The following is a 12,203-nucleotide window of genomic DNA, read 5'->3' on the forward strand; positions in this document are numbered from 1 at the left end:
CTTTAAATTGCTAAAATGTATTGCGTATGATTTTCAGAGATGTTTGAGCAAGTGTCTTATTCATTGTGTGACGCTAATGAAAAAAGTGAAATCAGGCGTATATTTTATTTTAGTTTTACTTACATTACATTAGCCTTACCTCACCTTGTAAAAATCTGATTCTTCTACTCAGTTCAGGAATACGATAAAATGGAAAATGTTAGCCATCGAAACTGTTTGAAGAATGTAACACTTCTCTGGAAGGTTTCCAGAAGCAAACATTTCTCAGTAGCGCAGCTGTTGTAAGAAATTTTGTAGTTCTAGATCCAACACATTGCTCACTTGCTGATCACTACGTTCAATTCTCTCAGGAAATCATTTAACCACAGACAATGAGGTAAATGTTTCAGGAACACACACATGCCGGTTTCAGGCCATTTTCAAAGCCAGACTCAAAGACATTCTGTATTTAGTACTTGGTCAGCAGTGTAGATTGAAGTGGAAGAAGAATATTTTGTAATTTTATAAAATATGAAAATAGTATAAAGACACAATGTAGTTGCAGTTAGAATCTGCTTTTGTTACTTCTTTCTAGTTCTGTAAAAAGTTATTGTGACCCATGGTGTTTCTGTTTAACGTTTTACAGGAAGGCGACACTATACCTGGATGTGAAACTTCAAACCTCAATTTGGGTGATTGGTTAAGAAACTGCTAGGATTATGTATCAGGGGGAGGAGCCTGTGTATCAGGGGAGGGGCCTGGTAAATAGGGAGGGGCTGCGAGGGAGACAGTACCCACCCCTTCCTGCTCGAGCCGGACATCGATCTGCACTGTGGCCTCCTGGTTGTTGTTGACGAGCTCCATGAGGGTCTCGGCATCCTTGGCCTGGACCAGCACCACCGGTTTGAGCAGATCATCAGACTGACGCAGCTGCAGGTAATCCAATACAGCACATTAGAGAGACCTGCTCTTAAATAACCTGCACCTAGTTTAATCAATTAATACCCGGCAATCTGCCCAGCATAAAGTCCAATATGTCTGTTTTGGTTCACTGATCAAATGCCCTAAAGCCCCTAGACGAAGCACTATCTTCTGAAGCCTGTACACCACTAATATGCTTCCCCACCGCACGTCAGAAAAAAAGAACCCAGCCCTGAAGTCTTTTCAGAAGCATGTTTGCAAGAATAGTTAGTCAGCATGACAAATAATGATCAAAGGCTGAAACAATAACACATTTAAAATAAAATCATACAGAACACGCATAGGAAATATGTACATAAAGTATACCTTTAAGATATTGAAATATCTCTCTATATTTCCTATGTATTTTGTAAGAACCAGCAAGGGTGCAATGACAGGGAAGCGCCGGTACCTTTTCAGCAGCTGTTGCATCATCAGTAACGTCGAAGATGACAGCTTGAGCTCCCCGATCCAATGCCAGGCGTGCCTGTGGGGGGGAGGGGAGAAACACGGGTGAATGGGGTGCAATTCATTCAGAACACCAAGGCAGCCTTCATTCCAACCAGATCCTTCATTACCTAACTGACCCCTGCTTAAGGAACTAGTTGGAACACATGATTCCAATGGAAGCAATGGAATGGAACTGGAGAGCTCAGGTTGCTACCCCTGGAATACCTGCAGAAGGAAGACACTTGGGGGGGGGGGGGGGGGCACTGACTGAAGCATTTGTCTCTCATTGTTAGTTACCTCAAATTTAAAGTGTTTAAAAATAATGCTTTTTTATTGTTTGCTAATTTCTTAATACATTAAATTAAATGTACTGCTTATTTCATGCAGTTCAAAAAGTCATTATTAGTATTTCTTTGATAGAATGATTAAAGTACACACATTATCCAATCCAATGCTACATACACACACACACACACACACACACACACACAATATAAAAGTAATTTATACAAAAACAGCACTGTAATCTAATTTCCCACAAGGTGGCAGTGCAGCACTGGCAATTACTGCTTTGGAAGCAAAAAAAAGGTGATGATTTAGAAATGATGTCAAGAGGAAATGTTGTGTAAACCCAGCAATTATTGCAGATTAATCAGTAAGCACTTCAGACCAGAGTGTGAACCGTTTCAGCCACGCGGTTGCTGTAATACACCCTCCCTACACAGCCCAGCCAGCAGCACGCAGAAGGAGATCACAAGCACATCTAGGTAGGAGAACAGCTTGTTAAACCACTGGAGCTGAAGTGTGCATCTCTCTCTGCATTGTTAAAGTGACATCAGGTTATCTTAAACAGTAAAACTTCCATTTCAGCTCCGGATCCTGTAAAGATTCAAGCTTTCGGAAACAGCGAAATGAGCAAGATGTTTAGATTTCATTTTATTTGATTAAATCGGCTATCTTCAGGTCTCCACAAGAGAGGGCAGCGTACAATCTAAATCGCAATACAACGCTTTTTCAGTGCCACAGGTCATCCATGTGCAGGTAAAGCTTGTGTCTTTAAAGACTGGTCGTCATCAGAAAAGAGGCGGCCACAACCCCTTTGGAGCCCCTTTCATTTTTTTGTCTAGGACAGTTGTACCGGTTTGTAAATGTGGCACAGTGGAAGCCAGACTTGTAAGTAGTGTATAAATAAATACATTGTTTTGAATTTAAGTTTGGCAGTGATGGAACTAACCCCATCCCTGCCAAAACTAAATTCAAAACAATTTATTTACACATATCTACACTATTTACAAGGCGGGCTTCCGCCCTGCCACAGAAATAAACAAAACAGAATTGTTTTTTTATGAAGCATTGGTTTTAAATGAGGCTATGAACGGTTTACTTTGAACAGAACCATATAGCTAACAGTGTGGCCTTGCCCATCAAGGGAGACTTCTACCAGCTGACTAATAGAATAGATATGAACCAGCTCATTTGTTGCATAGATTCCACTGGGGATAGGAGCTAATGAAATCCCTATTCCTGTTTCAGTTAGTGAGGAAGTTCAAATTTAGGGCAATTCATCAAGTTCAAATTCAGGACAGATAGCAGCCCCCCCAGCACAATTTAATCAACTAATTACTCTTTGATGTGGAGCATTGTTCTGTCCTTTGTAAGTGAGCCCACCAACAGCTCTGATCAGCAAGAGATATAAACACGTTTAATAGCTTTCCAGTCAAGCAGATCACAAAGGAGTGCACTCAACAGCAGGTAGGGAATCCTCACTGTACGCTAATGTCAGGTCTTGCTGTGATGTAAACAGTCATAATAATGCAGATTCATGGAAACCACAGCCTGGATGATAAACCAGGCTTCTTTTGCTCCTAATAAGGCAGCTCTAATTCCGGGAAAGTACCAGGTACTGTTGATGATGCACTTTAATGGGGTTTGAAGATTATTTACAAAATAGACATTGGGGCGGTAGAGAAAGGGGAATCGTTTAACCTTTGATGTATTTCAGGACAGACCTGGCTGACAGCCATAATGAGAAATATTTCCAGTTGTGAATAGGGCACATCACATTCTATTCAGCTTTTTACTTATTTAACCTAGACATCAAAATGATCTGGCAAGTCTGGCAGCCCGCTTTGCAGTAGAATGACCTTGTATTCATGTACAGTACTGTGATAGCCCAGTCATTTTAATATCTTCTTCGTGATAAAGACAGTGTTACACAGGGGCAGAGTGGCGCAATCCTTTACTGCCTCGTTTGCACAATGTTCCATCCCAGCACAGGGCAGTACAGCGCGTCGTCTGAACGGGCTGCTCCTGCTGTGTACTGACAGCATGGTTTTACAACAACATGTGCTCTGGCTTTTCTGTTCCGTACCACATCATGGATCGTTATTGCTGTGTTACCTGTTTGACAATGTGGGCAATAATCCTGACACTATCAGTGCACAAGAGCTGACATTTTGAAAAGCGCTTTGAAACAGACTTTAAATTTATAAGTGTAAAAAGTTGTCAGGATGTTAACAATGAAAATAAAAATTACAGGTAAGTAAACAGTTGTAGCAACACGTGTAATGTTATATTTTTCGCAACCCCGCTACTTACTCTTTATATCACTATTATTAAATTTGGAAAAAAATATTGTACTCTAACTTCTTTTTAGAGCAAACCAGCACATACAAGGGGAAAAAATAAATTAGCTGTATATTTTAATAATACCCAGTATTATTAAAATGTTTTGGTGCTAGGACAGGTGTTCGGACACAGGGTGTACAGCTATTGGCAAAGGTTTTGCATCACCTAGAATTTTAGGGTTGAGACGTAATTAATAAAAACAAAACACAACTATGAACAACTTATTTTTATTTAACATCAAAATTGAAGCTATAATAAAAAGTACAGTATTTCATGTTGATTTTGAAATGTCAGATTTTGAAATGTGTCCGTTTTTTGTTTAGTACACGGAAGACTACAAAGCGGTATATAATTCAATATGTTAATGTAATATTATTTGGCATGTTTCATTCAACTTTAAGAAGCACATTTTTTTAATTATATAGGGGGTTGCAAAACTTTTGGCCAAAGCTGTATACAAGGTATCATACAGTACTATAGGTTATGGCTCGGCTTTCTAGAGGACAGCTCCTAAAAACTTGGAGCATGTGGTTTTCAATGAATTATTGCAAATGGATAAAGGGACTGAGAAGGACATTGATACAATTAAAAAAATCTTGGCCAAGTTTAACAGACGAAGACAACTTGCGTCTGCCTTTCTTAATCCAATTTGAAGTTAATCTGCCTCTTTAATGGGCCTCATTGCAGTGCAACGATGATCGAAGTCAACTAGAAAAACATTTCTGTCCTCCTCAGTGCGGTCTTAAGAGTTTTTACACCACGAAGGCACGGTCCCGTCTGCAGGAGTAAGTTTTACATCAGAATATATGCATGGGTATTTGAAGAGAAGTTATGTTAAAACAAAAATAGTCTTCACAAATAATATTGCTGATGATTCTAAAACTAGCAAATGAAAGAGAGATGCTTTCAAGAAAGAAAAAGGGGACACTGCTGCTGCCACCCAGCAGAGAGGTTTCAGATTAAAAGGCGGATTGTTTTGAAAACTCTGAGCCTGTAATCAAAGAGGAAGAGACTCTGATCTCCACAGGAATGATCCCAACAGCAGCTCCTCCAGGCACTAAAACATCTTACCCACAAGGCTGCTGCTATCACAACACTGAAATCTATCCCAATCACTGACACTGCCTCCAGCACTCTCTCCTTGTGAGATCGGATAGGATCAGCCCAGTGAAAACAACTCAGGATTAATAAAAGCATGTTATACTTCATCAGTAACTCTTGATCAGAACATAGCGATGTGGATCCCAAATAACTTTCAAGACAGCAAAAAGCAAAATCTCTGGAAATGGGCAAGTACAGTCTGTAAAAACATTTTTTTTTGGTTTGTTTTTGGTTCGGTAACTTTATTGGGTATTCTTTCCGAAAACAAAAATCTTGCAAACTAGACTGAAAAACTTTGAGAATCTAGCCCTTATTTAAACGTTTGCCTGCTGTGAATTCTCAGTGTTACTGTGTGCATCATTGAACACTTTGCTGAAGATCTGTTTGCGTGCTGTCGTAGACACTCACTCCCAAGTGTTGAATGCAAACTGAATGAATCCCTCAGAAGACTGTCTGCCTGACAATATCACTCAAATGTGCTGAAAGGTTTGTGACAACCTGAAGAGTGTGCAGTCTGCTAAACAGCAGCCCGTATTTAATTAACTTCAGCTTTTGTAAGCATGTACAGGACATTTCAACTTAACTACAAAAACAGTAATATTCGCTCTACACTAAAATAGGACTGCTTTTGTTTTCAAACAAGGGATTTTTCATGTCTTATGGTTCTTCGTTGTCCAGGAACACAGACAGATAAGAGAGTCATTGTTCCTTTATTCAAGTACAGCATATAGTTCCAGCGAAGTGGAACAAAAACACATCAAATGAAGTCATATCAAAGCAATACGTCAGAATCCAGGTATTCATGAGCACTTCATAATAAGATAGCAAGATAAAGATGAGCAATACACTCAAAACTAAGCAATCGCTTAAAAAAAACTAGTGGTGTCAGAGTAAAGCACATGGTAGTTAACTGTATGACTTCACTGCTACTCACTACCTGCGATAACATTGCCAACAAAGGTGAGTGGCCACCATAGTCTGCAAGGTGTTTAATAGCACTACTACACTGTTTTATTAATGTTTCTTGCCCTTCATTACTTAACTGGGAAAAAACACACGCAAACATGATATAATGAATAAAATATAAAACATGATATACAAAACCCAACATTTCCCACTAAAGTGTGCTTCTTAATAAAAACGATAAACTTCAAAACAAGGTAAGTTGTTGGTTAGTGTTAGCACACTGCTATGACCCATTTTTAACCTCTTGGTAATGGAGGTTCACTTCAAATTCCTCACTTATGCCAGGCTTGTAGCTAATTTATCTTTATTGCCAATGCTATAATTATTATAAGCTTTCTTGGGACTACGCCCAAAAATCACCATTTTGAAGGATCCTTTCGAGATACTGCAGCAGAGCCTAAACACAAAGTCAGGGCCAGTGGAAGGACAGAAACATCATTCACGGTCAAGGCTGGGAAACAGACAGTCACTTTATAAATAAACCCCACAGGATACAACTGATACAGCTAACGAAAGGCTTTCAGTACATGTTTTGTTTAGTCTTTGCACACAGTGAGTGTAAAGAACATGCTGCAAAATGAGTTAAATTCAAGGTGAAATATGGTGTTTAGTCTGTCTTACAAAAAAGGCGCCACATCATGTTTGATAATGTTTTTTAATGAAATGCATACAAGTCCCCAATAAATATTTAGATGTTGAAAACAACACAGCAAAACCTAAAACCAGAAGAGGTAGTCCTACACAAAAAACCTATTTCTCTACAAGAAACCGCCCTCAATTTAAACCCTGTGTGCTATTCTAAGATAGTAGTGATTCAACTTGAAGGGGTTTGAAATTCCACCTTAAAAACGGTTTCACCAGCGATGATCAAAGTTCCACTTTTAACTGAAATCTGCTGCAACCTGCTACCTTTGAACAGTTTCTGTGCTGAAATGACCACTAAATATCAGTTCAGATTTCTCCATTTCATTTGGAACTTATCTCCATGAATGAGCATCTTGCCGTCCAACTAGCTCTGGACTGTGGCCAAGACCCCAGCCCCACCCTGTTGCAACCCCTACCCCAGCAGAGCTGAAAGCACTGCCAGCAGTGATAGCAACCCAGCTCCCCGACTGTCCCGCGCACAGCCTTCTATTGAGTGGGATCAGGGTGGGCTTCAACAAAATAACAGCTGTCAGTAACCAATCTACTGATTAAAAACACCAGAGATGACTTCTAAAGGAACGTTAAGCACTAGACTCCCTTTCCAGCTTATACACACGAAGTCAGGAGTTCACCAACTGCCATAAACTGTGAATGATTTTTAAAAATGTTCCATGAGTATAAAATACATGCCATAATATATGTATACAGCATAGTGGAACTCTAGTGTTTCTGTGAGAACCAGACATGTGAGGGTTTAAAGTACTCAGCCAGGCATTTTCAATAAGCTACACAAACTCGAAATGACACTGTAAAATAACCTCCCGTCTCTCTAAAACTCAAACCTACAATAATATTTTCAGTGAAAACAGCAGAGAATGCAATCAGAGCTACTGTTAAACACCTTGCTGGGGTTTCCTAAGCAAGAGATAACTCTACTGTAATTACTATTTACGAACGAATAACTTATCCCTGTAATTTCTTTTATCACTATGTTTGAATGTTTATGAGGTACCTTCAACGCATTTAAAAAAATAAGTGTTGTCAATTGTTCATACCTCTTATTAGCACTGAAATGGAGGTAACTGTAGATCTTTCGAATCTTTTTTGCTTCAGTTTGGAATTTGTAGATATTTTGAAAGGCAACTCTGTAGATGAAAGGTAGCTGCTGATTAAAGTTTTGCATCACCAAGAATTTTAGGATTAAGACAGAATTAAAAAAAAATAAATAAATAAAAAATTATATAACAATTTATTTAACATCATGTAATCAAATAGTACTACAAAGCGGTATGTAATTCATTATGTTAACATAACATTATTCAGCAGGTTTCATTCGACTTTGAGGCAAAATAAGTTAATTCTACAGGGTGACAGAAAACTTTGGCCATAGCTGTATAGCGTTGGGTCTGAAATATTAGCAATCCCGAATTAACTTTAAAAAAGTGAAGAACTAAAAGACTTGAGGCACAATAGAAGGAGAATTTACTAATGTTACATTCTCTATCCATTATACAAAAGGTCCCCTCATGGAGAGGTAAGAAAATAGATTCTAAAGCATTGGCCAGCACTCCTTTAAGTTCGACCCCACAAACACAGCTTTTAAGTTTGTAAAAGAACACAAGATCATGGTGGGGCCTTTGATAAAGGCAATTGTGAGTTAACTCAAAGAATAACATGGGAAGTCAAAATGGAACTAAAGCTTATTAATGAATAGGAAAATGTTTTTTGTTTTTTTACCCTACCTACTCTAACATAAATGTGCTGGCTTCTATTGACAGCAATCCACAGGGCTCAATACAATGTAATTTCCATCAGCATGTTAAAGTTCCACAGTTCCGAGGTGTATTCGTCAGTGCAGGAGACTGTGCCAGAAAAGCAGAACATTCAACAAAGCTAGTTTTAGCTGGAGGGACACAAACCTGCTGATCACACAAGCTTTAAAAAATCACAATCCTCCACCTCCTCCAAGCACTGGCATAAGAGGTTAAAAATAACATCTGAGGAAGCAGAACTGTAATTAGAAAAGCACACCAGCTTTTTTCTTTTCTAATGTTTTACAGATAACATTAACAGCACACACCTAATGAACTAGCTAAGAGTTGCTAGCTAAATAAATTGCAAAAAAATAAGAAATAAATAAACAAACCATTACGTTTTTATACCATGGGAGACCTGCGCAGGTCACCTATTCAGGTACTTCTAGCATTTCATAATGTTACACTAGAAAATTATTGGGCTAAAATTATGAAAGGAACTGTATTTTGAAGCACGTGCAAAGTAGAAAGAAAATATTATTAAGGTTTTTATATATATATATATATATATATATATATATATATATATATATATATATATATATATATATATATATAAACCTCATAATTTTATATAATTTTTTTTTTAATAGGATCCCCAAGTCAAGTTAACAAAACTTTCTGGCTAATCCATTTAACTTTCGCATTTAGTCCCAAACTGTTTGTCTACTTCACTTAGTGCTATATCCTCGAAGATTTTTTACTCAAAACTGTTATTAGCACAAATTTGTATCTGAAAGGAAAAGACAGCAATTACTAAAATGAATAAGAAACAACTTTACATGTCTAAGTTGTGGTGTTTTTTCTGGTTTGTAAACTTTAGAGTGTTTTTTTTAATCTAAACAACTATTAAGACTAAATAGCTCTGAGAAGCCAGTACTAAGTTTTAACACAGTGAGAAATCATCTCAGGAGAAGTAATGCAGGAGGGTGCCTTTAAGAGAATGTGTCTCCTGTGAGTGCGAGACTAAGTGTGTTAATCTGTGAGCTCGCTGAGGCTTGGCTGGCCCAGTGGCAGAAGGAAGGGGTGTAGCTGACTAGAATATACATTACTCAGCCCCTCTTTGATCTCGGTGCTGCAGGCGAGCGTGCCAGCCCAGGTAGACAAGAGGTTCTCAGGGAAGCAGGAGTGGATACAATACTGACACAGACAGCACTGGAACAAACCATCCACTCTTTATATGGAGGGCGTGTGTGTTTTATTGGGGGGGGAGCTGTATTCTTCTGTTTAATGAAAACAATCTCTTTTTATTCAAAAGGGTTTTGATAATTGTGGATGAGGAAGCTTAAAGAGTGGCACCGCTCTCCAGCTGCACTGTGATACCAATTTGAAATGCAAAATACAGGGGAACCTAAAAGGCACCGACATCTGATACACTATCACTTGTTAAACATATCCACGGTTCAGACTTTAAAACAGTCGATTTGCCCTTGGGCTGGACAGCTACAGTAAGGGCTATCTGCTGGCTGCTTTTAGATTTCAATTCTTTTTATTCAAATTCTCCAGCAAGATATTCAGTTCATGCACAAATGCAGCGCAACAGATAATGACTAAGCACAGAGATCAGTTAGTAACTAAGTTAGTTAATTAACATTTGGAATCCAATAATCAATTATTTAAATAGATTGTAAACACTTTACACACTTAATTACAGAATTTAAGCTATATAATAGCATAGCTATATAATAGTATGAGAGATATATTATACCAATGTGTGTGTTTGTAATTTGTTTACATATCTATTCAAATATGTATTTAACACCTTGGAAAAAGTTAATTCAATGCATTACTTATTCAGTACTCAATGTCCTTGACATACTGTATTACATGGTGCACCACAATTCTTTTCAAACACAACGTTTTGATATATATATTTTTTTCTACATTTCTACTTGAACGCAGTTTACTATATACAGTTATGCATATAGCAATGTAACCTGGCAGTGTTCTGCGAAAGACAGTTCAAATGGTACAGTAGGAAGTGAAATTACTTGGGGAGCAATCCTCCAGTTGACAAATCAAACCTATAAAATAAATATCAAAACAAAAGACTTTGCTGAAGACTAAGGGCTAGGCACTCCAATTACAGGTCTGCGCGATCCCTCAGTCAGTGTGCCAGGAGCCTTTTTTTAATCTGTGTGATGCAAAATGGTTTTGCATGGAGTTGTGCTGCCAAGACAGTACCACTAGATATCTACTTTTATAAAGTTTTAAAGAGCATTGCCTAAGCTTCAGGCAAAAAGAGAAGCTTTTTATGGGAATGCTTGCACTAATCTAACTAAACCTCATTTTGTTTGCACAGGGTAGTTCAAAGGGAGCTCTGCATGTAGCTGCACGTCGATCGTGGAGACTGCATTCTAATGCTGATGTTTAGGGCCAAATTTTTTCTCTTAATACAAAAAGAATTAAACTGAGCCTTTCGAAAGGGGGGTGGGGGTGGAGATAATGCAGCAATTAAGACAAGTTTCCTGTCAGCGTGCTTCAACTTGACTCTGCGACCTCAAAACCGCCAGAAAGAAAGAAGGCAACATTCCTTTTCATTTTACACTAACCAGCGAAAAGGGCGAACCAGCTATGGTGAGCTCTGGTTCAAAACAAATTGATGTGAAAACGCACCAGATGTTAAAACGTTTAGGCGCGCGACAGTACAAGCATCTCTCTGTATTTATCCTCTTTTTCATTTCATGTATAACTGTTCTGCTTGGATTGATATCAGGTATCTGACAGAGCTAAATGTTGGTTTTCCTTTAAGTCTATACAGAAGAAAACAATTTTTAATCAACACGTCGTAGGCTGATATGCAAATGGGTTTCAGCCCAGATTATTATTATTATTATTTATTTCTTAGCAGATGTCCGTCAGGTAGTCTGTCAGTTGTAGAAAGCTGTTTTACCTGGCCAGGAGGTGGTTAAATCATACCTTGCTGTTGCAGACCTGTGAAAAACGCTGTCACTCTCTTTAGCTGTGGGACCAGAACTGGCTTCAAAATATTTTCCTTTACTTTGATTTAATGCCAGTTATCTGGCAACATTCTTAAGGCATGCGACCGTGTTTGTTTCTATGTTTTAGTGATTTGTTTTTATTTCCTCTATTGTTACACTTTTGACAACCCGACGAAAAAGAATCATGGCATTTGTTTTGATTCCTTTGAAGTGACAAGTGAAAGATGCGTTGTGCTAATACGGCAGCGTCTGAATATAAAAAGGATACCTTGTTACCTGGTGATGTAAATGCAGAACGACTAGGCAGCTCTGATGGGAATATCCAGTACAGAACAGCACTGATGCAGCAGAGCTTGCTTCTATTATTTGATTTAAAAAAAGTTTGTGGTTGTGCCGCATCAACAAAGCCAAATTTCCTTAAAACCAGAACATGTGATGTAATGTTGGCAAGTGAGCAAACAAACAAACAAAAATAAATCAGCCTAAAAGGAAAACATTGTGTGCGCTGGATTGGACAGTTGGATTAAACTCCTACCGCTCTCACTGGTGGTTAGCGCTTAGTCATTGCAATGCACTTTCTATTTTCATGTGGACACATTTTGTTAAATGTGGTGCCCAGATGTGTATGCTTTCATTTTGTAAAAGAGTCAGAATTAGCACCACAGATCACGATAAACAGTCCCTGTCATATTCAGTAATATTAGGAATCTGCAATAAG

General features: G+C 38.3%; 1 protein-coding gene across 4 annotated transcripts in view; it reads right to left on the minus strand.

The window, feature by feature from the left end:
* The window catches only part of LOC117430302 (E3 ubiquitin-protein ligase RNF43), a 100,602-nt gene that overhangs the window by 20,251 nt on the left and 68,148 nt on the right, over positions 1-12,203 (minus strand). For all 4 annotated transcript variants that reach the window (XR_009308999.1, XR_009309000.1, XM_059001674.1 and 1 more), the window contains exons 3-4: positions 1,352-1,426; positions 778-909 (exon numbers count right to left, since the gene is read on the minus strand). Coding sequence is in view for 2 of the 4 variants with exons in the window: in XM_059001674.1 (XP_058857657.1) it covers positions 778-909; positions 1,352-1,426 (207 nt within the window). In the remaining 2 variants the exon portion in view is untranslated. The remainder of the gene's footprint in view (positions 1-777; positions 910-1,351; positions 1,427-12,203) is intronic.

The sequence above is a fragment of the Acipenser ruthenus genome, chromosome 26 (assembly GCF_902713425.1).
Source record: "Acipenser ruthenus chromosome 26, fAciRut3.2 maternal haplotype, whole genome shotgun sequence".
In the NCBI taxonomy this organism is placed as follows: domain Eukaryota; kingdom Metazoa; phylum Chordata; class Actinopteri; order Acipenseriformes; family Acipenseridae; genus Acipenser; species Acipenser ruthenus.